Source organism: Manis pentadactyla, chromosome 5, assembly GCF_030020395.1.
Source record: "Manis pentadactyla isolate mManPen7 chromosome 5, mManPen7.hap1, whole genome shotgun sequence".
In the NCBI taxonomy this organism is placed as follows: Eukaryota; Metazoa; Chordata; class Mammalia; order Pholidota; family Manidae; genus Manis; species Manis pentadactyla.
In genome coordinates, this window is record NC_080023.1 from 1,005,728 (window position 1) to 1,032,331 (window position 26,604).

The 26,604-nt window shown below is 61.8% G+C and overlaps 1 protein-coding gene across 1 annotated transcript in view; it reads left to right on the top strand.

The window, feature by feature from the left end:
- The window catches only part of SORCS2 (sortilin related VPS10 domain containing receptor 2), a 446,479-nt gene extending 423,717 nt beyond the window's left edge, over positions 1-22,762 (top strand). Inside the window, exons 17-27 of the mRNA XM_057501991.1 lie at positions 621-746; positions 2,903-3,074; positions 8,339-8,525; positions 8,748-8,881; positions 9,990-10,113; positions 11,454-11,566; positions 12,456-12,581; positions 15,215-15,314; positions 15,846-15,945; positions 18,946-19,091; positions 20,377-22,762. Of these exons, the coding sequence (XP_057357974.1) occupies positions 621-746; positions 2,903-3,074; positions 8,339-8,525; positions 8,748-8,881; positions 9,990-10,113; positions 11,454-11,566; positions 12,456-12,581; positions 15,215-15,314; positions 15,846-15,945; positions 18,946-19,091; positions 20,377-20,441 (1,393 nt within the window). The 3' untranslated portion in view covers positions 20,442-22,762. The remainder of the gene's footprint in view (positions 1-620; positions 747-2,902; positions 3,075-8,338; positions 8,526-8,747; positions 8,882-9,989; positions 10,114-11,453; positions 11,567-12,455; positions 12,582-15,214; positions 15,315-15,845; positions 15,946-18,945; positions 19,092-20,376) is intronic.
- Positions 22,763-26,604: the final 3,842 nt, after the last annotated feature.

The window sequence follows — 26,604 nt, forward strand, 5'->3', positions numbered from 1 at the left end:
GACGGCATTAAAGAACTCGTGGTGAATTTTTAAACCACCACAGGTGGCCTGCGCACTGGTGGGCGTTGATGCTAGGAATAGGTGGGGGCGTCTAGGGGGCAAGCTGGCCCCCAGCCCCTTCTCCTCCATCCAGGGAGGCTGCTGAGGGCCCCCTGCCCTGCTCCGAAACTCCTGTGGCCGGCCCCTGCCCAAGGAGAACGTCCGAGCTCCAGAACTCTGCTCACGAGGCCTCTGGCCCGCCCCTGCCCCCCAGCCATCCTGCACCCTTGATCCCTGCCACCTCCACCAGTGTCTCCCTGCACCAGTGCTGAAGGGGGCAGTCCCCACGCACGCGGCCCCTCCCCTCCCCCCCGGACGGCGCCCTCTCTTCCTCTGAGGTTCAGCCCACCTTCTCCAGGCAACCCTCCAGGACCCCCAGGCTGGGCCCGGTGCATTCCTGCAAGTCCCTAGAACCCCTTCGCACCCCTTCTCACCTGGACCACCTCCCTGCTGGGATGGAGCCCCAGGGATCTGCCTCGTCCCCACAGCGGGTGCAGAGCAGGCGCTCTCCGGGAGGTCCCCGTCCAGGGCTGGCCCCCACGCCCCGGGCCTGCCTTCTGACTGCTGTGCTTTCCCCCCAGCGACTACGGCTTTGAGCGTGCCCCCTCCTCGGAGTCTGACGCCAAGTGCTTCGCCAGCTTCTGGTTTGACCCCGGGTCCCCGCCTGCCGACTGTGTCCTGGGCCGCACCTACACCAGCAGTGTCGGGTGAGTGCGGTGCTGGGCCATCCTGTCTGCTGGGCTCCTGAGAGCCACCCCAGACCCTGACCCCCCAGGGTCCTCCGAGCTGAACCCGCGTAGGCCAGGGCCAGGAGGAGAGACGGCTCGAGCTGGCTCTGGACAGAGAGCAACGCGCGGGGAAGGTCCCAGGTGCCCAGCTCATACCTGCTGCAGGCGCTGAGCCCACCCAGGGAAGTAACACCCCCTCCTCTGCCCCTTCGGAGTCCCGGCAGGGCCAGGATCCTCCCCCACTACCAACACCAAGTGAGCCAGGCCCTGAGCCGGGCCGGAGGTGCTCACACTCCCTTCAGGTCTCACTTGAAGAGCACTCCCTCCAGGAAGCCCTCCCTGACCACCAGCCTGGGACCCTGAGCCTGCCTCTGTTGTGGCGCACATCCTGGTTACTGTCCTCGCTCAGCCACTTGTCCTCCCTGCTGGACTGTACGCTCCGCCACACGCAGTAGGTGCTTCTTCAGCATGTGGTGTGATGAACACAGGCTGTGCACAAGGACAGAGTGCTCAGCAGGTGTGAACAGTGCGGATACCAGGGGCTGAGCACATCCTTTATAAACAGGTGACATCATGTAGCAATGTTAGCACATAAGCTGGGAACCTGCACTCCAGGGGGCCTCCAACATGCTGTATATTAAGGTCCCTGTTTCCCACTGAAGAAGTTTTGAGAGTGAAGAAAAAGCCCGTGGGTTTCTTAGAAAATCCGCATTCCTGCCCCTGGGGAAGGAACTGGGCAGAGCCTGTTGAAGTGGGATCAGAAATTGCGGGCTTTGCCGTGGGCAGCATGAATCCCACCATCTACCCACCGTCTACGCATCGATCTGCCTCGCTTCCATCCCTCCATCCATCATCCACCCACCCAGTTCTTCTTCCATCCCTCCATCTGTCTCCCTTCCTTCCGTCACCCATCCGTCCAGCCATCGGCAGCCACAGCACCCTCCCCAGGGCACCCACCAAGGCCTGGCAAGTAGAGACTCTTGTCTGAAGTGTCAGAGCCGGGACCCATATCAAGGGAGAAGGGGTTCGTCGCATGCCATCCGCACACCCTGGGCCCCAAGGTGCTGCAGGTGGGCAGCTCTCACAGCGTGCATTTTCTTCCAACCTAATAGAATGTGTCCTTGGGTGGTAGACTCCTGAGTGTGTGTTCAGTGAGGGGAGGAGGGGTGCCAGGCTTGGAGAGGTAGGCAGGCCCAGGCACGTTGGCAGCGATGCTCAGTGGGACCCAGTGCCTGGGATAGCATGAGGGAGCGTCAGAAATGCCAAGCCTGATGCTCCTGCCCTCGCAGTGGTTTCCCAGGGTCCCCTAAAAGGTTTACAAGAGCCCAGCAGGCTCTGCCCACCAGCTCCCTCCAACCTCACCCCCCACGTGTCCCCCACTCTGGCTCTGGCCCCCCACCACAGGACCTTTGCACACACTGGGCCTGCTCTCCTGAATGGTCTTCCCTCTGCTGCTCACACTTCTGATCCCAGCTGGAAGTCCCTTTGTCAGGGACCAGATTCCCAGTTAAACCGCTTCCCAGCGCTTTGCAGTAATGATGTTACCTGATGCAGGAGACTCTTTGATGCCATCTGCCACTGCCCAGACATCTGCCCTGCTAGGGCAGGGGCTCCGTGTGATCACTTCATACCCCAGAGCCTGGCACACGGTAGATGCTCAGTGAATACGTGTTGTAGGAGTGAGTCGTGAACTGGGCATGCTCCAGTCCAGCTCTCTCAGTAATGAGGAAAGGGCCCTGAGCGGGGCGTGTTGGCCTGCAGCCCACGGGGCACACCCCGCCCAGGCTCTCTGCCCTCCTGGGGACCACATTTCTCAGCCAGGCCCCCAGGTTCAGGCTGGCCCCTTCAGTCATGCCCCAGCCCCAGCCCCAAGAGGTGTTACTGTGATCACGGTAAGTAATGGGATCGGAGCAGCTGAAGCAGACCCGGCCGTTCCCGGCCGTTCCCTCGACGCCGGCTTTCTCACCTCCAAAACGGAGCAGTAAGAGCAGTTGGTGGAGCTGGAGGGCGACGGAGCGAGGAACGGAGATTGCAAGCCAAGCACCATTCCTCGGTGACGAGCACGTCCCAGCCCGGGTTGTAGGCCCACCCCGACCTGCCTCTGTGTGCAGACCCTGACCCCTGTCTGACCGCAGGTACCGGAAGGTCGTGTCCAATGTGTGTGAGGGCGGCGTCGACCTGCAGCAGAAGCCGGCGCAGGTGCAGTGTCCCCTCACGCCACCCCGGGGCCTGCAGGTCAGCATCCGCGGTGAGGCGGTGGCCGTGCGTCCCGGAGAGGACGTCCTGTTCGTGGTGCGGCAGGAGCAGGTGAGCGGCGGCCGTCCCGCCAGGTGCCCTGGGGTGCCCGTGCAGGGCCACCACCACCAGGCAAACAGGACGTGTGTGTGGACAGGAGTCCCCTCTGCCTCCCAGTGGCCTAGAGCAGCACCCTTCAGGCCAGCCCTTTCCAAACTGCAGGGGGGAACGGTGGGCCCTTCCTGGGTCCAGACCGGCCCTGACAAAATGCAGGAGGAAACCTAGAAAAGAGCGGCGTGGAAGCGCCCAGGGACCGTCGGCGTGCCGCCTGCGGCGTAAGGAAGCACGGTCTCTGCGGTTGCTGCGTAGGTGTGTTTGTGTTTGCTGGACTGCCATGTAGTGTTTATTCATTCCCGTGGGTGGCGGTAACATTTTTTAAACCTCTAATTATATTGGTTTAGTTAATTTGGAATCTTAAGGAAAACAGAAAGTTAAAAAAGAAAGACCTATAATCTCACAACACAAGATAAATTCTTAGGTAGGTAGATAAACAGATATATAGAGAGAGATGGAGATCGATGATAGATAATAAATAGATGAAAATAGATAAATGATAGATAGACACAGATGGGTGTAGATTTAAATTTATATAAGATATAAAAATACATGGATTCACTCCTCATCTCTCCCTTTTTTCCTTTAGTACAAGTGTTAATGTTTTCTTCTGATTTTAAAAATAGTATTACTCATTGTAGAGCACTTGAAAACACACAAAAATATCAGGAATATAAATACCACCAAAAACCTGCTCCCCCAAGCGAACAACTGTTAATTTTTGTATTTCCTTTTAATCTTTTAAAATTATCTACAGTGTGCTTGCTTTTCTTAATATAGAAGTAAAAATGCTCATTGTAGAACATCAAAAACAGAAATTAGAAAAACTTACAAGCATGTAGGGAATCTTTCAAAACTATAGAGAAGACTACATTGAAGGCAGAGCCCCCTGTTCCCGCCGGAGAGACGCCCTCCCCCGGCCCCGGAGTTCCGGGCCGTCGCGCAGGCGTGCCACTCCGCTGGGCATTTGGACCTTGGGTTGACAAATACATTGAATGAAGGAAGTTCAGCTTTAAAACTGCATGTGCTTTATTTAGATGTTCTTCCAGATTTGGTGCTAAGGTGGTCAGGGTGATGATGACAAAGGTCTTTGGTACTGGGGAGCAGGGACTTGAGTCTAGTGCAAGTGGGGAAACTGAGGCCCAGGACGCAGAGCTCCACATGTGCGCTCCTGCTGTCAGCGCCTCCTTCGCCCGGCCCACGGCCTCACCTGAGGTGCCCCTGTCCACCTGCGTTAGAGCTGGGTAAGCCGAGGCTCACCCAAGGCCAAAGCCACAAGTGCCGGAGCTGGCAGTAGGTCCCAGGCCTGGGGACTCCACGTGGACGGTGCCCAGTACGTGGGCCCCAGACTAGAGCTGGATCCAGGCTGGTGCCGGGTCCCACCTGTCCCTGGTCCCCGTGAGAGCCTGGCCTTGAGATTCACTCTCCAGGCCCAGAGGGGCCCTGGAGTCGGGGTGAGGTGGCTCTGTTCCCAGCAGTGTTTTGGGGGGACAAAGCCCCCAACCCGGCCTGGGGCCCCTGGGACTCTCAGAGTGGACCCAGCTGCTGCCCGCGGTTCCAGCACCAACTTCCAGGGAAAATGGCTCTCTGCTGCCCCCTAGAGATGGGAATCTTGGTGGCTCCGTCACGTCCTGAATCCCAGCAGGAGCCCCGATCGGACAGGCCTGGGAGCCTGCACCCCAGTGGGCTGGAGCCCTGGCTGCAGCAGCACCGGGCTGGGGTCAGCGAGGTGAGGGGGGTGACCGAAGGGTGCCCTTGGAACGGAAAGGTCCCTGGGGTGCACGGCTGTCTGGAGGAGGGGCCTGGCTTCCTCATGGAAGCCTTGGGGCCGGGGAGTGGGAAGGAGGGGCCGGGGCGGGCACACACGCGCATGCTCAGGTGTTCACACACACACATGTTCACACACACAGGGACACACCTCCACAGTGACAACACGTACGTCACACACGCACCCTCTCACATGGGCCGGACTGGGGGAGGATGATTTGGGGGCCCAAGGCCTGTAAATATCTAAGAAGTAAAAATAAAATCTGATTTAAAAAAAAACCAGAAATAGAGCCACGTAAATGTGCCCAGCTGATTCCGACATGGGAGCAAAGCCGTCTTGGTGGGAAGAGGACGGCGCTGCAGACGGGCCTCCGGTGAACGCAACCTCGCCCGCAACCTCACACCTGATGCAAAGTCAACTCAGAAGGGACCCCAGACTTCCAGGGAAAGAGGAAGCCTGTCAGTCTTTCGGGGAAAAGGAAATACACCGTCTAGCCGAGCAAAGAGTTCTCAGAGTTGACACCAAAAGCAACATCATAAAGGAAGTTCAGTGGGTTGGACTTTGTCAGAATTCGACGCGTCTGCTCTGTGAAGACCCTGTTCAGGTGAAAAGGCGAGCCGCAGAGGGACCACCTGCACACCGCACGCCCAGCAGGGGCCGGTTCCTGGACACACACGGGACTCTCAGGACACAGGGGGAAGAAAGCAGATAATCCGTTAGAAAACAAGGGACCGACACAAAGGGGCGTTTCACTGGAGAGGATGTACTGATGGCAAAAAGCAGGGAAAAGGGCAAAGCAAAGCTGCGGTGAGATCACCACACCCCTGTCCGAATGGCGAAAGTAGGAAGCGGCAGTGCTACCAGATGCTGGCGAGGATGCGGACACGCCAGGTCCCTCACACCTGGCCGGCGGGAGTGTTGACCGGCACAGCCACTCTGGGGACGTTCGGTAGCTCCTTAAAAAGCTAAACATGCAGCAGCCACGTGAGTCAGAGGTGCACCCCTGGGCGAATTTATCCCCGAGAAATGAAGACTTGGGTTCACACGAAAATCTGTACACAAATGTTTACTGTGGCTGTAAAACTTGTACATGAAAGTTCACAGCAGCTGAATTTATAAAAGCCAGAACTGGAAACAGCCCAGACGCCCTCCGGGGGTGCGCAGTTAAGCAAGCCATGGACAGCCACCCGTGGAACTCTGCCCCGCAGTCAGAAGGAGCAGGTCATCATGCGCACCATCACCTGGATCTCGGATGAGTGGGACCCAGTGAGGAAAGGCGATCCCAGCGACTCCAGACTGACTGATTCCCTTTGTAGGACATTCTCCACATGACAAAGTCCTAGAAATGGGGAATGGATTAGTGGTTGCCGGGGAGTCAGGGATGTCCTGGGGCAGGTGGGTGTGGCTATGAAAGGACGGCAGGAGGGAACCCTGGTAACACACGTGTGCCGTGTCCTGGCTGGACCAATGTCCCCGTCCTAGTTGTGATCTTAGAGTTTTGCAAGATGTTGGCATTGGGGGAAACTTTGAGGGCAGGGTGGCAGGATCTCTGTGTATTAGTCCTTACAGTTATGTGTGATTGACAGCTGCTCCAGAAAAAAGGGTTTAAATGATCCTAGCGTGGCCAGCAGGGAGCAAACGGCAGCAAAGCTGTGTGAGATGCGCCAGGCAAGCACAGAGGGTGCTGTGCCCCTCCCCGCCCTGCCCGGCCTCGCCCTCTGTATGTCCGTTCTCGGCACTGAGACTCCACTACACTTTCCTGATAGGGGAAGAGTGACAAGTCATTTTAACCCAGTGAAATGTTTAAACGTTAAATGTGCACCAGTTTGGCAACGCAGGCAAGGGTCCTGAGCTGTGGTGTGGCGCCCTGCCCAGGTCAAAGCCGCAGGTCCTGGCTCCGCTTCCTGGGGTGCAGTGCAGAAAGCGCCCCCTGAGCAAGGCAGACCCGAGAGCTGCCACAACTCGCCTCCGTCCCTGGCCGGTGAGCCAGCCTGCCTGGTTCCGGACTCGCGGAGCCACAGCGGTGTGACCCGCTGGGCGGGACAACAGAACACCCAGCCACGTGTGGACGCCGCCGTGTGGGGCTGCAGTGACAAAGCGCCACAGACGGGGCCTTAAAGCAGCACAGCGGTCCTCACGGTTTGGGGCTAGAAGTCCAAAATCGAGGTGTCGACAGGGCTGAGCTCCCTCTGAGGGCTCCAGGGGAGGCCCCTTGCTGTCTCCTTGGCTTCTGGGGCTCTGGGTGCCCTGGGCTGCATGTTGGGGCTCCCTCCCTCACTCCTGCCTCTAAACAAGTGTCCCTGGGGGCCCCAGGGAACCACGTCTCTTCTGCCCTTGGGCTTTGCCTGGAGTGCCAGGCTGACACTTGCAACGTGGCCCAAGAGCTGCTGAAGCCCGGGAGAGCTGAGCTCTGGCCCTGTGGTGAGGGACCCTGGGCTGTGGCCGCGCCCCCCAGCTCTGCCGGCGTCTGCACGTGGCCCTCTCCCCGTTCCCCTGTAAGGACTCCAGACAGTGGACTAGATAGAGCCCATCCTGCTCCAGGTGGCCTCATCTTAATTACAGAGTAGGGTCTGCAAGGACCCAATTTCCAAATTCTTAAGTTCTGGGTGGACGTGGATGAGGGGAGGGGGTGCTAGTAGGCCCATCACACCGAATTTGTGAAAGTTAAATGGACATAATTTATGTAGAAATGTCTGATCAGGTTTTAAGGTTTGACAGGTGTAGAATTGGAGGGCTGCTGAGCCGTCAGTGACGATCTTGTTTCATTCTCGATCACCCAGAATGGTTTTCTGGGTGTCCTGTGGGGGGCTGGGGTACAGGAAAGGATGCTGGGAGTGGGGACAGAGGCTGTTGGGGTACGAGACTGAGCAGGAGCTCTTTCTGGCTGTAGAGCTGAAGAGGGCACAGCGTTCCCTCGGCGCAGTGTCCGCGGCTACTCGGCGGTGATGCTCGCGCAGGGACTCACGGGCGACCGAGCGGCGTGCTGGGTGGCTGACGGCAGGAGAGGCTCCTCTGGGCACAGCGTCGGCCCCGGCTCCACACAGAGTGAGAGCAAAGAACCGAGGGGCCGCAATATCACAGAACAGAAAATAGCCTCCCCCTAACCGCCAGGAAACCGCTAAGAGCCTTCACAGGGGCGTCTCTCTCCAGCCGTGTCACTGAGACCCGCCCCTCTCATCCTCTGGCCCTCGCCGCCCCTGACCTCACCCCCAGCCCTGAGACCCCCTCGCCCTCGCCGCAGGGCCAGAGCTCAGCTCTCCCGGGCTTCAGCAGCTCTTGGGCCACGTTGCACGTGCCAGCCCGGCACTCCAGGCGAAGCCCAAGGGCAGAAGAGACGTGGTTCCCTGGGGCCCCCAGGGCCACTCGTTTAGAGGCAGGAGTGAGGGAGGGAGCGAGCCCCCCGGCCCCTCGGTACTTCGGTCCACTCCTAAGTGGCCTGCGGTGTTGCCTGCAGGGGGACGTCCTGGCCACCGAGTACCAGGTGGACCTCGGGGACGGCTTCAAGGCCACGTACGTGAATCTCACTTTGACTGGGGAGCCCGTCCGGCATCGCTACGAGAGCCCCGGCGTGTACCGCGTGTCCGTCAGGGCGGAGAACACGGCAGGGCACGACGAGGCAGTGCTCTTTGTCCAGGTCAACTGTAAGTCCCTCGCGCCCTTGAGGCCAAGTGTCACCCCGTGACAGAGAGGCCCTGGTCCTTGGGGAAGCACAGCCGGGAGGCAGGCAGGCTGGGCTCGGGGCCGCCCCCTGGTGGTCGGCGGCGGTAGGCTTGGTGGTGGTGGTGACAGTGACCGTTAAGCGGCCACTGACCTGGCCGGTACCCAGATGCCCTCTAACCCCTGACCTTTCCCGGACCCCACAGCCCCCTTGCAGGCACTCTTTCTTGAAGTGGCCCCCGTCGTTGGCATCAACCAGGAGGTGAACCTCACAGCCGTGCTGCTGCCCCTGAACCCCAACCTCACCGTCTTCTACTGGTGGATTGGCCACAGCTTGCAGGTGTGCTGGCCCCGCAGGTCCCCCGGGGGTGGGGAGTGGGCACAGGGCACAGCCCTAGGTCCTATGCGGAGGTCCCGTTGCACAGCGCTGTGCGGGAGAGGCAGGCACGCACCACCCTTGCTTCTCACCCCGAGAGTCTGCTGTGGTCTGCCTGTGTCTGAGTGCGGTGGGCATAGGATGACTTGGACCAGGCCCTGCCCTTTCCAGGGGAAAGAGATGTGAACAAAGTAGGCGCCGAGTTACGGTGTGCTGCGTGTCACAAAGGGGTGAGGTGTATGAGGCTCCAGGAGACGCGAGGCCATTTCTAGTTTGGGGGTAAGGGTAGTCAGGGACAGCTTCATGGAGGAGGCAACCTGGGGCTGGACCCAATCTCAGAAGCCTACCCAGAACCCTGGACCGGATGCTGTAAGCGGTAGGAAGCCACACACAGAACCCGGCAGGAGGTCCTGAAGACCTTTGTGGGCGAGGCTGCCCACCCTTAGCCTGGGGGGTCCTCAAGAGCCAGAGAGAGGCGCCCTTCACTCATTCAGCAGACCGCAGCCCTGCACCCCGAGCACAGACCCCAAACAGCAGCTGAGGGCCCAGACATGGGCACCCGGGAGGGAGAGGCTGTGCGCTTTGGATCGTGCTTCCCTGGCGCCGGCCAGGTCGAGGAGAGAGCACGGGCTCCGGGTTCGAATTGCAGCCCACTCATCTCCAGCCAAGCCCTGTGGGCAGGCGCCCGTCTCCCCATCTGCGTGCCAGCCAGTGTGTACCCCACACTGACGAGTGTACCCCAGCCCACAGGGTGGGTGCTGAGCCGGGCCCAGGGGAAAGGCGCCCCAGCTCACACACAGCACCGCAGCTGAGTGTGGGTCCAGGAAGACGAAATGGGGTGCGCAGCTGAAGCCAGCCTTGCTGCGACGTTGGGCCTCCTGCGTCACCGCGGAGGAGGGGCGCTGGGGGTGTCGCTGCTGTGCCAGCCTGGGGCCCGTGTCTCTGGGCCGGCCCCACCCCAGCACTGCTGCGGCCCCGCAGCCCATGGGAGCAGGGGGCAGCAGGCCTCAGCGCGGGCCGCTCTCCTGCCCCGCCCGCTCCCATGGCCCTGGGCCCTGCTTGTTCCCCGCAGCCCCTGCTCACCCTGGAGAACTCTGTGACCACGCGGTTTGCAGACCCAGGGGACATGCGCGTGACGGTGCAGGCTGCCTGTGGGAAGTCGGTGCTGCAGGACTCCAAGGTGGTCCACGTGCTGGGTGAGTCCCCAGGGTGGACAGCACCCCTTCTCAGGAGCCTCAGGGGTCGGGTGGCATGGGTGTGCAAGCCACGGACATGCTGGTCACCCTGGGGCTTGGGAGAGGGGTTAGTGGACACTTCCTTGTCTCCGTGGCCTCAGTTTCCCCACCTGTGAAATAAGTACCACCAATTCCTTGTGTCCCTGGCACTCATGAGCCTCACGTGGCACAAATGAGGACATGGCTGAGCGGCTTGACAAGGTTGCCCAGCAGGGCCGGGGCGGGACGGGCACCAGGTCTGCCTGGCCTCCCAGGAGCCTGTCCCCGCCCTCCAGGAGCTGCAGGTTGTCACATGGTTGTCACACGATTATATCTTAAGAAAGAGGATTCATGGCGGAGTCTCTTGAGACTCCTGACCCTGTGTCCTGTGTATCTGCTCGCTGGGGGCTCTGAGACCCCGCCGAGGCACTGGCATTAGAACAGTAGTCCTGGGAATGGAAGACGCCCCCCCCCACCCAGCACGCTGCTGCCATCCTTGGCACACCATAAACCTCATTTTGCTTCAAGAACAGCCTCTCCAAGGACAGCAGCAATCAGCTAAACGTTTAGCGGGACCCCTCTCCACTGTTCCTTCTTTCACAAGCCCCACCAGGTCAGAGCCGGAACTCTGAAACCCCTGTCACGCCTCCTCTGTGTGATGGGTTCCCAGGTCACGTAGCCCCTGTCCCTTAGCCGCTCACCCCCGAGAAGCCTCCTCCCCCTGTGCACGTGAGAAAACCATGCTGGGGAGGCCAACGGGGTGATGACGGTTTGCCCTGAGGCCCCCGGTGCAGGAGGATCCTTTCAGCACCACCTGCTCGCGGTGCTAGAATCGTCTGCTGAGGCAGGGCCCCTGGGAAATGTGACAGGAAGAGAAGGTGGGTTCTCTGCTCCAAGGGACCCTTACTCCAGTGCAGGAAGCAGCAGTCCAAGTGCGTGGCTGTCTGGGTGGCGGGCGTCCGCCCTCGCGGCCTGTGCCTGTCCCTGGGCAGATCTCACGGGGCAGGCTCAGCAGGCGCCAGGCCCGCCCCCACCTGTGTCCCTGCTCATCGTTGTCAAAGTCCCTGTGGTTTGTTATTGTTAAATGGCAGCCGGTGAGGCAGGTGGTACTTATTTCACAGGTGGGGAAACTGAGGCCACGGAGACCAGGAAGTGTCCACTAGCCCCACTCCTGAGCGTGGGGCTGCCCCAGGGTGACCACTGCTGCCACACAGGGTCTGAGCCCAGGGGCCGTCCCGGACCACTAGGTGTGGCCGCCCTCCACAGAGAGGCGGTCAGGCTGCCCAGGACTGACCAGATCTCCCATCTCTGCCTCTTTCCAGATCAATTTCAGCTCGTACCTCTGCAGTTTTCCAAGGACCTGGACGCGCACAACCCCAACACCCCCGAGTGGAGAGAGGATGTTGGCCTGGTAGTGAGCCGGCTCCTCTCCAAGGTGCCTCCAGCCCACCAGTGCATCCCCAGCACCGCGGGCGCCTCAGAGAAATCGGGGGGTGGTGTTGGGGGGTGGTGTTGGGGGGTGCCCCGGGGCCCTCAGGGGGCAGGGCAGGGGTGCTGCCCCGCACCATCATGCCCTGGCTTTGAAGCGGACTGGCCTGGGTGCTTAGAAGCCAGCGAGGGCCCACTGCCCTGGCTTGGGGACATGTGGCTGGAGTGTCACCTCATAGGGAAGGGACAGGACTGCATCCTCCCTGCACCAGCTGTTTGCACAGGGCTCAGCTGCTGTCCTCCAACAACAGAACCTCTTTAAAGTGATTTTCGTTTATTCCTGGAGCTGCTCTTCTGGGCCAGGCACTGGGCAGAGAGGGCTCAGTGCGAGCCTGCAGGGAGCTCGCGGAGGGCGGGGAAAGTGCGTCAGGGTGGGCACGGGGACCCCGAGTCATCCAAGGCTGTGGTAGGCTGAGGCCCACTCTGACTGCCTCCTCTCGGCCATTAATAATGCTGGTGATGTTGTCTTGGGCGCTGGAAGATGAGTAGGAGTGCGCCAGATGAAAGCACATGGCGTGGTGCTTTCAGGAGGCAGAGGGACCCGCGTGAGCTGACCTTTGACGGTTGAGGGGTCAGAGCCCTGACACCTAGGAGGACAGTAGCCTGTGAGGCTGCCTCTGGCCATGGCGTGAGGGGCAGGCCTGGCCTAGCAGAGGCCGGTGGTGGGGTGAGGACTGCTGCAGGGGCGAAGCGGGGCACCATGGCGTGCAGGGTCAGGAGCGGCTTGCAGGACAGATGGCCAGGACCCAGGTCACAGGGGAGAGGGGCTCCTCAGGGCCCCGGAGAGGGGCAGGCACAGAGGCTGCGGCGGGTCTGAGTGGCTGTCGTCCCCGCAGGAGACCAGCATCCCCGAGGAGCTGCTGGTGACTGTGGTGAAGCCGGGGCTGCCCACCTTGGCCGACCTGCACATGCTCCTGCCCCCTCCCAGGCCCACAAGGAAGAGGAGCCCCCCCAGTGACAAGGTATCTCCTGTAGCCACTGGGCCCGGGTCCTCCCTGTGCTGCCGAGGGCTTGGTGATGGATCACAAGCATGGGCGTCTCGGTGGCTCATCACCACATAAAGGCTCTCAGCAGCCACTGCCTGGCACAGGGGCTGGCCTCCTCTGCCTGCCAGCCACGCCCTCTGGGACTCACATGGCCTCCAAGGTCACTGTGGTGGGGGGCTGGGCCACCCCCTCCAAGGGGATGTGTGCCACTTCCTCTCCCACCACTGGCTGGAGCGGGTCACACCTCCCAGCCTAGCTGCCTGGGGTGCTGGGAATGTGGGTGAGCACCGCCCATGGGCACAGGTTTCAGAGCAGAAACCATCCCCCATCCAATGAGCAACCTTCAAATAACAGCCCTCACTGATTAGGCAGTGACAGGCACGGGGCAGGGGGGACTCAGAGATGAACTGGGACCACGTCACACCCTCTGGGGCAGCTGCACATCCTTAAAACACAGACAGCAGCCAGCACGCGGCAGGTGTGAGACGGGCCACCCTCTCTGCGGCGGGATGGAGGCTGTGGCGCCCTGGGAACAGTGGGCAGGCGTTTGAAGTCAAACACGGGGCGGCGTGTGACACGGCAGCTCCACCCCTGGTTATGGACCCCAGAGACCTGAAAGTGCGCACACGCAGACTTCCACGTGGCTGTGCCGGCAGCCGTGGAAACAGCCCAGGTGCCCATCAGCGGGTGAGTGGACAAGCAGATGGGGCTCCTCCACACCGCGGAGTGTTAGTCAGCCACGAAAAAGATGATGTTCGGACACATGCTGCAGCCTGGACGAACCTTGAAAACATGATGCTAAATGAAAGAAGCCAGACACAAAGACTATTTACATGAAGTGTCCAGAGTAGGCCAACCCATGGAGACAGATGGTAGAACGGGACGAGCAGAACGGGGACCAGGGCATGACTGCTGCTGGGTGCAGGGGTTCCTTCGGGCACGATGAAAATGTGCTGGAGTCAGATAGTGCTGATGGTTGCACAACTGTAAATACACTAAAACCATGGAATTGTACACTTGAAAAAAGTGAATGTTACCTCAAAGGAAGGTGAATCAGAACCTCGGCTAACCTCTGGACCAGTGAGAACAGACGTGCGTGTGGACAGGCTGGAGAAAGTGCCCGGCGATAAGGCGGGATACAGACGCAGGCGGCACCGGGCGGGCGGGCAGGCAGTAGCATGCCCTTTCATAGACGAGGGAAGTGAGGCTCGGTAAGGGCCACCATCAGGGAAACGAGAGGGCGTGGAGCCCCACCACTGCTCTGGCTGCAGAGCTGTGCCCCAAACCCCTCGGGCCGCCTCCTGATGGACGTGTGACCGTCTAGGCCTGACCCACGGCAATGCCCAAGGGCATGCCTCCACAGCCGCAGCGGGCACTCACAGACCTGCCAAGATGCCTGTGGATGTGGCACTGCTGGGGTTGGAACAGTGGCAGGCTGGGGGTGATTATGCTCATCTCTCAGACAGGAACAGACGGCAGAGACTTGGCACAGCCTGGGGGAGGCTGGGAGTGTCCCAGTGTTGGCTCGGGCCCCGGGACCCTTCCTCCCTTCCCAGGGCACAGGCACCCAGGCCTGCCTGCCTCTGCTGATGGTCACCTGCAGCCCCCTGACTGCGGAGGGGCCAATTCTGCAGGGGTCAGGGGCAGAGTGAGAGCTGGCAGGAGAGGAGGTGAGGGACAGGGGGGCGTCCTGGCCCCGTTTGCCAGAGTCCTGAGCATAAACCCCACACCCAGGGTGCGGGAGACCCGTAAGGACAGGCCGTGGCCCCCAGCAGCGCCCGCCACACCGTGGCCCTGTGCTGAGGCTCTTCTCACAGTTTCTTTGAATCCTCACGCCGACCCCTCAAAACAGAAAGACGCCCCCTCCAGGCTGCACAGTGAAGGGCAGGGCAGAGTCTTCCTGCCCATAGAGTCCCAGGCTGTGTTGGCCGAGGGTCACGCGTCCCTCACTCCCCGGGGCAGGCAGAGGCCCTCGCGGAACCTCCAGAGAAACCTCACGGAGGCCGGGTTTGACCCCTGAGCAAGCAGAGCCGCTGAGATGGGAGCTGCGGGGGCTGCTGTCCGTCAGAGGCCGCCTTCCGCGAGGACCCTGCACCCACCCGATCGCCCACACGGCTGCCACCTTCCCTCCTGAACCCCAGGACCCCCCTGGGGAAATGGCAAACCAGCTGCCCTCCCTGGCCGCCACCCCACGACCCATAAGATCGCCCGCGGGGCCTCCCTCCCTCAGGTGTGGGCTCCCCCCACTGCCCAGGCCAAGTGGCCCATCCCTGTCTTCCTCTTCCTGGTCTTCTACCTCCGAGAAGCCCTCCTGGACCGCCGCCGGGCCTAGAGGCCGCCTGGAGCACGGCTGGCTCCCCAGCTTCCCCACGCGGCATGGCGCCGGCTGGAACCAGAGCTGGGGGGCAGGGCCGCCCTTGATGAGAGCCGGCTGCTGGGCGCGTGTCCCCATTTCACAGATGAGCAGCCTGAGGCCCCGGGCGGCTGAGTGGCCCTCCCTCCGCTGACCCCTGGCTTGGAAGGGCCGGATCTCTCCGGGGTCTGCCTGCAGTTCCACCCCCTCTGGGGGGCTCCAGAGGGTCCACCTCACCCTCCCCTCCTTCTTCCAGAGACTCACGGCCGTCCGGCAGGTGCTGAACGCACAGAAGATCGGCTTCCTCCTGCGAGGTGGGGTCCGGGTCCTGGTGGCTGTGAGGGACATGGAAACAGGTGAGAGGCCAGGCGCTCCCCATGGCCAGGCCTGGGAGGGGCAGACAGGCCCTTCAGGCAGCACCCCTCACTGTGGGAATGGGGTGGGGGCCTCTCCAGCTGCCCACGACCTGGCTGGGCATCACCCCCAATTAAAACTGGTCAGACCCAAGGCCTCGCTCTCATCTCCACTGTTGCAACACAGAGCTCTGGGTTCCCTTCTGGGCAAGAATCTTCCAGAAGCTGAACATCTTCCAGCTGCTCTTTGGAGATGTCGTGCCCGCTGAGAAGGGTGGCAGGGTCAGCCCGTGCCAGCACAGGCATGGGCAGAGTTCCGTCCACTTTCCAGAAGGAGGACCAGGGCCCAGGTTCACCCTGGGGGTCCTGAGGCCCCAGGGCAGGGCTTCCTCCAGGCCGCCCGGCCTGCATCGCCTGCCCGGGTCCCTCAGTCGCACGGGGGAACCTGCCTGACCAGGGGAGTCACCCCGTGTCCGGGGAAGCAGGCCCGGTGGGGCGGCGTCCACGCTGGCACTAACCCTGCTTTGCCGTCAGAGTCTCGGAGGCCGGGAGGCGGCGGCTACTGGGCGGCGGCGGTGCTCTCGGCCATCGGGCTCTGCGCAGCAGGAGCGTTCATCCTCTACAAGTTCAAAAGGCAAGGCCGCTGGCCTCCCCGGTGGGCGGGTGAGGGCAGGCCTCCAGCACGCCTCGGGGGGTCCGAGTTTGCTGGGGCTGCTGGGGCGGGTGCTCGTCTGGCACCTCCCGGTCTGAACCCCGAGGGAGGCGGGCAGCCGCTCTCAGCCCAGCACGCGTCCTCCGGCCCGTCTCCCCTCTGCCGGGCAACACCCACCCCATCCATCTCACCGAGGAGGAGGACGCCCAGGCTCAGAGAGGTGGGGTAACGTGCCCAGGGCGCCCAGGCTTCCCGCGGCAGCCGTACATGCCTTCCCTCTGCGCGCCCGCTGGAGTGCTGCTGCCAGCCAGGCCGTGGGGGGCTGTGTCCAGATGGGGGGACTGCTGGGGCGCCCGCGGGGGGGGCGGCGGGCACACCGTGTGGTCTCCAGCAGGGCCTTGGCACCCCTCTCCCCTCTGGTCCCCGGTCCTCATCTGCGAAATGCGTTTCATAACCCGCCACGCTGGGACTGCCCAGGGCCAGCCACAGGGGCTCTGAACCTGGACGTACCCGGATGCCGGACCCGGGAACGAGCGAAACGACCAGGAAGTGCCGACAGACTTATTTTCCAAAAAGCACAGCTTCAGACTTGACCCTGTTGTTTCTCCCCATCCTCCTGGCTCAGCTCCAGTGGCCTCAGGGTCTCCCGGTCAGGGTCGCCCTTGGCGACCGTGTGAAGGCCCAGCTTATCCTTACCTGCCCCTCTGAGGCGAGGGTCCCTTGTCCAGCCCCACTCCCCCCGGGCCCTGGACCCCACTCACCCCTCTCCAGAGCCTCCTGACTGCCTTTAGCATTCACGGGGTTTTCAGTCATTACATGCATGCCTCCTCCTGCGTGCCAGGCCCTGGTGCTGGTGGGCACGGTGTGGTGCCTGCCCTCGGGGAGCCGTGTCCTGGCTGGGAGCAGGTCCGGCAGCTCTTCACCTGCCTCATTATCCGGTTGAACTGACAGGGTTGCTGAGGTGCTCTCAGGGTGTGTGATGGGGGCCTGAATTGGCCTGGAGGACCCGGGAGGGCTTCTCTGAGGAGGCGATTTCTTGGTGGGGATCCCGAAGGATGAGTAGGAGTTTGCTAATCAAATTGGCTGGAGCAGGTGCCAGGCCGTGGCCTTTCCTGATTTCTAAGCCTGGAGAGGCACTGGCTTCTGGCAAACAGGCCCAGCGTTTGGGGTGTGTCCCATGTGCACCTCAAAGCCAGACTGGATCTGGATCCTTAGCCCGCAAAGCCACTCCTGGACAAAGGACACAGCCTTCCACCAGGCAGCCAGGCCAGAGATGCCCCCTCCTTTCTGTTTGCTTGCTCTTGGCACAGGTAACATGGCCACTCCGGGAGTGGGATTCATCACAGCTAGGGAGTGGCATCTGACACTGAGATTTCTGGCACTGAAGCCAGGTCCCCTCCCTGCCCTGAACACAGAAGCAGGTTAAAGTTGGTGCTGACAGAATCCCAGGGGCTGTGACCCCAGGTGCCCCCTCTGGGCTGGGGATTCGCTGGTCTCGGGCAGAATTTACCCTCCTGGCCCCGCAGGGTCTGCAGGTGGGTGACAGACGCTCTTGACCCTCAAGACAGGTTCACGGCCCTTCTGCCCCCATGGGTGTTTCTGGGTGGCCTCTCCATGGGCCGGGCTGGATTCCTCCTGTCTGACTGGGGCAGGGTCCCCGTGACTTCCATCTGAACCATCCTCAGCCTCAGCACCGTGCCACCTCCTCCGCCCACAGTGCCACCCCGAGCCCGCACAGCCACCTGGGGTTAGGCTAATCCCACCCACAGGGCGACTGAGCTGCAGTCAGGAGAGGGGACGGTATTTACCCGGAACCCCCAGGCCCCCTCCCCCTGGCTCCCCACCCCACCCACTCTGCACACCCCCCGCCGCTCCATGTACCACGACACTCAGGTTCTCACCAAGGCAAGTCACAAAAGCACGGCTGTGCCCGGTGGAAAATGGTCCCATACCTCAGCTTGCTCCTGTCAAGTGGGTGTGCTGGTTCTCCCGGGGAGCTCAGGGCTGGTGCCCCCCGCCCCGCTCTCTGCCGTGCAAGTGTGCATGCGAGCCTGGGGTCCCCAGAGTGTGCAGAGCAGATGAAAAAGTAAAGGCTTCCAGCCATCTCTGCCCCTTTGGGGTCTCTGTGCCCCGGACCCTTCCCACTGAGTTCAAGGCCTTGTCCGCACCGTGGGAGAGCCCAGCGAGGCGGCAGGGCCTGGCCAGCCTCAAGGCCTGGGCCCCGGTCCTTCCCGGCCCAGCTCCGTTCCTCGGGCCAGTCACTGACCTCATCCTTACAAGGGGGCCCAAGAGGAGGGATAGGGGCTGGTCTCGTGGCCCACCCCAGCCGAGGGGCCAGAACGGGCATCTTGCCAGTGTACTGTGTTCGGAGAACTGGCAATGTTTGGTGAGTGACATCTGAGGAACCTGCTGTCCACGGAGTCTCAGGTCCCTCATCTGTAAAATGGGACCACATGCCCTTCTGGGGTTTTGCTTCAGTTAACTGGGGCATTGAACAGGAAGCAGCCTGGCCCCAGGGGCCTGCACCCAGTCCCAGCTGAGGCAGAGCGGCTGTGCCCATGCTCTTCTCCACCTCTGTCCCCAGAGACGATGGGATTTTGATGAAGGCACAGTCCCAGGCCCCAGGGCTCTGCGGGCCCCCCTCAGGCTGGGTGGTACTGTGGGTCAAGTGAGAAGGCATGCCCACCAGGCCAGCCAGAACCTGGGGTGCTGCTGGCCCAGGGATGCTAGTGACAGGGAAATGAGGGTAAAATGCCCTCTGCCTACAGCACGCCCTCAGTCCATGCTGAGGGGAGATGCCCTGTGTGCTGGGCAGAGGGAGGCCCAGGCTGCAGGAGCTATGGCAGGAGGGCTCCCTGGAGGAGATGAGCCCCAGGAGTGCTGTCCACACCACACACGAGGGTGGCCCAGGGCCCAGCTGCCTGGGGGCTGGCAAGGACAGAAGGCCTGGGCACCACCCTGAGCCCCCACCTCTGCCCTTAGGAAACGCCCGGGCAGGACCGTGTACGCCCAGATGCACAATGAGAAGGAGCAGGAAATGACCAGCCCCGTGAGCCACGGCCAGGGTGGCCAGAGCGCCATCAGGGGTGAGGCGCTCATAGAGGGCGAGCTCCACGCGCAGGCTCTAGGTAATGCACGCCCGGAAACCCCCAACCCCCGGTGGGGATGGAATTGAGACCGTGGACACCCGGGCACTGGCCCAGCAGTCCCCAAACACCCTTCTGTCCCCTTGGAGGACGGGGAGAGGCCAGAGTGGGGCCGGCCCCCACGGGGAAGCCGGCTGTTCTCGGGATGTTGGGCCCCCCATCCCCTCCAGCACTCCCAGCCCTCCTGCTCCCTGGAAATGACAGTTGCGTGGGCATGATGCACACCTGCACCGCGCACAGCTCTTCACAGTTTATGGACGGTTTTTGTTAACGTGATCTCACTGACTCTCACCATGCCCAGCAGGGAGAATACACCCTCCCGGCTGCCCAGCGCCCCGCTCAGCGTGCCTCTGCCCCTCATCACTGTTTCCTCTCATGCTTCTGGGGGTGACCGAGCCCGGCCACACGGCTCTCAGGGGCTCTGTTGAGGTTGCGTCGAGGACTAGGGAGCACTCACCTCACAGCTTTCCTGGCAGTTACTGCGGGCAGTCAGATGAGCCCTCCGTAGGCTGTCCTCCGGCCCCTGAACGCCTGCTGGGGCCTCTGGGTGGCTTGGGCTTCCTCACAGCATGGCGGCCAGGTTCCCAGAGACCTGGAGAGAGAGCGGCCGCGTGGCAGCCGCACCCCCTTTCCCCACAGTCATACTGTCATTTGCGCCTTGCTCTGCCTGTCAAGGCAGCCACCGACCTGCCCATCTTCAGGGGGAGGGGCTGGCCCCGGACAGTGAGAAGCTTGGTGTGACCTAGCACAGCCCCCTTTCTGGCTCTTCTCTGGGCCGGGGAGGAGACAGGCTCTGGGAGCTTCTGAGCCCTGCCGGGTCTCAGGGCCGCAGCTCCGCTGGGCAGCTAAGCCCCGTGCTCCTGACCCTCATCGACCCCTCCTCTCTCCTGCCGGCCTTTCAGCACCCACTTCCTGGAGGGCACGACACCCCTCCTGCATCCCCCTGCTGCTGATGCCCGGCTCGGCCCCAGTGCAGGTCAGCACGGGCAGTGGCTGGCCTCGGCCTCCCTCTGGAGCCCCTCCAGGGTCCACTGCTCGTGCCAGCCCCAGGAGAATGCACTGTCAGGCGCCCTCCAGGAGGCGTGGACGCCCCACTGCCTCTGCACTGCGTTCAGGCCCGACCCACACGCTGCAGGAACCGAGGGGCGCCACCGCACATGGCGATCGCCAAGACCACCACTGTGTACTGTGTCCCGCACGGCTGTCCGCCCCCCTGCCCCTCTGCAGCCCAGGGGCCTGTGCTCACAGGCATCTCGGTGTTTCCTAGGGAATCACTCCGGCGTGGTCCTGAGCATCAACTCCCGCGAGATGCACAGCTACCTGGTGAGCTGATACCGCGGAGGGCCGCACCCCGAGCTCCGTCCCTGTTCCTTCTTCCCCGTGGAGGGCACAGAGCCACAAACGCGCCAGCACTGGTCCTGGGACTAGCGCCCCCTCAGAATCCTGCGGAAAAGCCACTTCCTCCTGCCGCCCCCATGCGGGGTGACAGACGCCCCCGGTCCGTCCAGCCCCCTCCCTGGACACACGGTGCCGCCTGCTGTCCCCACTGCGACTCTGGGCACTTCTCCACCTCTGAGCCCTGCGCTGCCGCGCTGGCTGCCTGCACCCCATCACCCCAGCCTGAGGGCCAAGGCCTGCCCACCTGGGATTGGGAGGCGGGGAGGTGAGCCCACCTGGGCGGCCGGAGTGCGCAGACCCTCTCAGCCGCCCTGCTCCGTGGGCTCCTGTCTGCATAGGGGCACTGGAGGCCTGTTTTCTTCCTCAGACCCACCCCCAAAGGCGGCTCCTGCCTGCATGGCTGTCCCTGTGCAGGGGCAGAATCCAGAATCCAGAAAGCCTGTGACGTGGCCCCAGCCCTGTCCCAGGCCCTCCCAGCACCGCACACATGCCTCCCGCTGTCCCCCCTCTTTTTAAACTGCAGATAATGTGAATACCTCCAGGTAGCTGTTTCCTTTTGGGGGAGTTCTGTTCAATTCCTATTTCTATGGCCAGGTGGGAGCCCTCCGGGTGGCTTTGTCAGAGCCTGTTTTTGAAAAGCCCACGTCCAGATCGCCCTGGGCTGCCTGCTGCCTGTCCTGGCTCCATGCCTCCCCGGGCCAGAGGGCCAGAGGTGCTCCCCGGGCCAGGGGCCCAGGGCCTGTGTTTTTGCAGCCAGCCAGCAGGTGGTGCCCTCCCACCGGTGCGCCCAGGGTCCTGCGCTTCCTTCTGGCCTGTGGTCCCCTGCAGAAACCCAGACCGGAGGAGGTTTAGGATGGCAGAGCCAGAAGGAGGGGCCATGCAGCATGTGGCCCTCATTTTGAAGATGGAGAAATGGAGGCCCCAAGAGGGGTACCCTTCCCAAGGTCACACAGCCGGGAGCAACTGTCTGCTCCCGTGCTGGGCGATTCCTCGCACTCAGAGATACCCAGGATCAGGGACGCTGGCCCGTGTGCCCAGGAGCATCCCCGGGGAGATTTTTCACCTTTTGCCTTGAAAGTCAGTACCCTTCCCCTTCCCCCCATCCCCTCCCAATCCGCCCCCAGGCAGGTGGCCCAGGGCCTTTCCCCGGCAGGTGGGGACCACTGAGCCCCAGGCCAGGAACCCACTGGCTGATGGTGAGTCCAGAATGAGGCCTGGGGGCGTGAACCCATCTCCTCCAGAAATGAAGCATAGCTGGGGGCGGAGGTCCAGGGAGGGTCCCCACACCCAGAACAGGCTCCTGACTCGCAGGAGTCCCTCAGTCTTTGGGGCCTGGAGGGGTTTCCCTCCAATCCTGCACCTTTGTGTCCCAAATGGGGACTCTGAGCCCACAGGGAAGATGGGGAACAGTGGGTCACACAGCCAGGTGGCGAAGGTGTGCCTCTCTTCACCACCCTGCTCACCAGAGGGGCTGCAGGGTATCCCCCCAACACACAGACGGCCCCCTGAAAGTTCTTGACCTTCCGTGAGGAAGGGCTGGGGCTCAGGGACGCGCCGATGTGCAGCTGGTGAGGTGGGTACGGGAAGAGGCTGGGAGTCCCTGGACCTCTGCTGTAACCCCCCTGCCCCCAGCCTGCCTGCAGGCTCCAGAGACACCTTAAGGAGCCTTGTGACCTCCGTCCTCCCCCACCCATCCCGTCCCACAAGCGTCAGACACAGGGTCAGACACCTGTCAGCAGTGCCCAGGTCCAAGCCCGAGGTCGGCACGGATGCCCGGGACGAGCCCCTCCCAGCTCACCAGTGCCTGTGGGTGACCCCACCAGCCTTGCTTGGCCACTCGACTTCATTCCCCCTGCTCTTTGAGTGGGTTTCATCCCTCAGTTATTTGTGTTTTTCTTGTATTTCATGCTGTTATTTCTATTAAGAGTATTTTGAGTTTGTGGACCCTGGCACCTGGGACTAAGGTGGCATCTGGTATCACCTCATCCTTTCCATCCCCATGACCTTAGGGCTGGGCACGTGGGTCTGGGTCTGTCTGGTCGCACATCCGAGGCTCCGTACTTCCGATGTCCAGGTATACATAGGCACCTGGGGTAAGACCAGTCTGCTGCGGGCAGCCGGCCATCTGTGCCACCAGGCCGCGCCCGTTCTCGGTACACGCACATGACAAAGATGCCTAAAGTCTTTCTTATTTTTCCTTTTTAAAAACCAATAAATCATTTGTGATGCTTTTAACAAAGACCACATGCTAATGACCAGCGTCTGCCTTATTATGGAGGTGGGTTTCCACACGGACTCCGCGTACACGCCCGGGCCCCTAGGCCCGGGGTCGCAGGGCCCGTGGGAGGGGCCGCGGGGCCTCCTGCTCCGCATCGCCGCGCCCAGAACACGGCGGCCACGTGTGGGCGCACTGCCTCCTCCCGGGACCCCAGGAGCCCCCGGGCCCCCTTCCTCCCGAAACGCCGAAGCTGGCTAGCGGCTGGGCGCTCAGAGGGCGGCCGGACTGGCCGAGCCCGGCCGCTGCCCCGGGCCCGGACCTGCGCCTTCAGAGCCTGGTGGCCGAGTGGCCGCACTTCTTCCCCGGAGTCTCGGCTGCGAGGCCTTGTAAGGAACACGAACGGCGTGCCCACCCTCGTCCTGCCCGCTCACAGTCTGAGACGCAGAAGCACGCGGGGCGCTGTCCGCACGCGTGAGCATTTCCAGAAGGAGAAGAGGGCGGGAAACCCCGCTGTGGGCGGCCGGGGCACCGGGGGAGGGGCTGCCAGCCAGCGCCCGGCCCTCCCGGGCCCTCGGTGAGCTTCCCGCCGCCCGCCTCCCGGGGCTCGCTGCTCAAAACGCCGTTCCTGCCGCGGTGGCCGCGGTCACCGCTCTGCTCCGAGCTCCGCGCACGGGGTCGGAGGGGCCGGCGGGGGCCGGGGGTGGGGGTGGCGCTCGGAAGTCCCTGCAGGCCCCGTGTGACCCGCCCCTGCCACGGCTCTTGGGGGGGCATAAAGCAAACAGGCCGAGAGGCATGGAGACGAGGTCGGCGCCACTGTGAGCGCGCGGGCGTGCACACACACACACACACACACCTGCCTACTTCACACACACACACCTGCCTACTTCACACACACACACACACACACACACACACACACACACACCTGCCTACTTCACACACACACACCTGCCTACTTCACACACACACACACACACACACACACACACACACACACACACCTGCCTACCTCACACACACACACCTGCCTACTTCACACACACACACCTGCCTACTTCACACACACACACCTGCCTACTTCACACACACACACACACACACACACACACCTGCCTACCTCACACACACACACCTGCCTACTTCACACACACACACCTGCCTACTTCACACACACACACCTGCCTACTTCACACACACACACACACACACACACACACACACCTGCCTACCTCACACACACACACCTGCCTACTTCACACACACACACACACCTGCCTACCTCACACACACCCCCCCCCACACACACACCTGCCTACCTCACACACACCACCACACACACACACACACACCTGCCTACCTCACACACACCACCACACACACACACACACACCTGCCTACCTCACACACACACACACACACACACACCTGCCTACCTCACACACACCACCACACACACACACACACACCTGCCTACCTCACACACACACACACACACACACACCTGCCTACCTCACACACACACACACACACACCTGCCTACCTCACACACACACACACACACACACACCTGCCTACCTCACACACACACACACACACACACCTGCCTACCTCACACACACACACCTGCCTACTTCACACACACACACACACACACACCTGCCTACCTCACACACACACACCTGCCTACCTCACACACACACACCTGCCTACTTCACACACACACACACACACACACACACACCTGCCTACCTCACACACACACACCTGCCTACTTCACACACACACACACACACACACACCTGCCTACCTCACACACACACACCTGCCTACCTCACACACACACCTGCCTACTTCACACACACACACACACACACACACACCTGCCTACCTCACACACACACACACACACACACCTGCCTACTTCACACCACACACACCTGCCTACCTCACACACACACACACACACACACACACACCTGCCTACTTCACACACACACACCTGCCTACTTCACACACACATACCTGCCTACTTCACACACACACACCTGCCTACTTCACACACACATACCTGCTTACTTCACACCACACATACCTGCCTACCTCACACACACACACCTGCCTACTTCACACACACAACCTGCCCACTTCACACCACACACACCTGCCTACTTCACACATACACACCTCCTGCCCCCTTCACACACACACACACACCTGCCTACACACACACACACACACACACCTCCTGCCCACTTCACACACATACCTGCCTACTACACACACACACACCTGCCTAATTCACACACACACACCTCCTGCCCACTTCACACACACACACACACACACACACACACACACCTCCTGCGTACTTCCCCAGCCTCATGCACCTTTGAACTGGAGCCAGGCCCTGGGCCAGCTGGTGTCTCCTGGAAGTGGTCTTGCTGCCACTGATGTCAAGACCAGCACTTGTTTTGGTGGGGATTCCTATAGCGTCAGGGTCGAGGGTCCTTTGGCCAATGACCCCACTGAGCTGAGAAACGGCGGAGTGGCCCCTGAAAGCAGAGCTGGCCAGGCATGCAGTGGGCTGGGCGTTCTCCTGTCCCACATAACAGGGTCTCCAGACACCACCGCCAGGCCAGGCCACTCTGGGGTGGCGAGGAGCCCCAACAGGACAAAACCACCCACAGTTGCATCTGAGCAGATGGACTGACCACATGACCTCGCGCCCCGTCCTGGCCGGGTGGGTGGGGCCTGCCCCTCCATGCCCGCCTTTACCTTGCGGAGTCCCTCCCCAGGTAGGATTTATCCTGGTGCCCAGTCGGCATGTCCCCACTTCCTGACACAGCCAACCCGGCTTCCTGAATCCCTGCAGCCCCCAGCCGCCCAGTCAGGCCTTTCCCGCCGCCCCATAGAGCCCCACAGTGCACTGCGCCCTCACCAGTCTGTCCGGCCCTGAGCGGCCCCTGGGGATTTGGGCTGGGGTGCTGGTAACACCCTCTGTCCTTCAGTGGAGCTGGGCTGGTCCTGGGCAGGTCCTGGTCTCTGCTGGGCAGGACCAGCCTGAGGAGAAGCCCACAGGCCCAGGGCTCAGATCCAGCGACAGCCTGACTACGTGGTGGGGGCTGGAGGCCCCTGGCAGCCACACCCCCAGACCCTGAGCACCTGTGTTTCACTAGATGTGGGAACAACGGACGAGAAGGGGTGCTGGAATCATCTGCAAGCTCTGTGTTTCCAACAGGACCCGGTGGGGATGGCTCAGCACGGCCATCCCCGGCCATCCTGGGCCTCTGCACACTCAGCCCACCTGGACACCTCATTTCAACAGCCTGCTGCCTGCAAGGCTCAGTGGCGCTTTGCAGTCTAGTGGGCTGAGACTTGCCAGTTCTAGGCACTACGTGCACCAGCCTGGGCATTTTAATAACGTGTGTTCATAACCTGCTAGCGTTTGCAAAGCAGCACAATTAGGTAGTTAATCACCGGCAGTACCCGGCTGGCAGATGGGGCTTCAGCAGCCATTCTAGAACTCACCCTGGCTCAGCGCTGAGAAAAAGGAACATTCGTGTTGTTTGCAGCTTCCATGATTATGGCCCAAATGTTCAGCTCCACTGATGATCCGATGGTTCTGGCTGAAGGGATGCTGGAGGGGCCATGTGTGCCAGCACCGTGGCAGTGGGGACAGGCTGACCACAAAGATGACGGTGTCCCCAAGTCTCTGGCACGTGCCAATTCCAGTGTGGCTCATGCGGCTCCACAAACCATGCTGGCAGCATCCCCGTGAAACAGATGCCACAGTCCCCATCCCACAGACAAGGACAGCACGGCACAGAGAAATGAGACAGGCTCAACGGGACCTCTCTGAGGCCCTCTATGGCCCAGTGT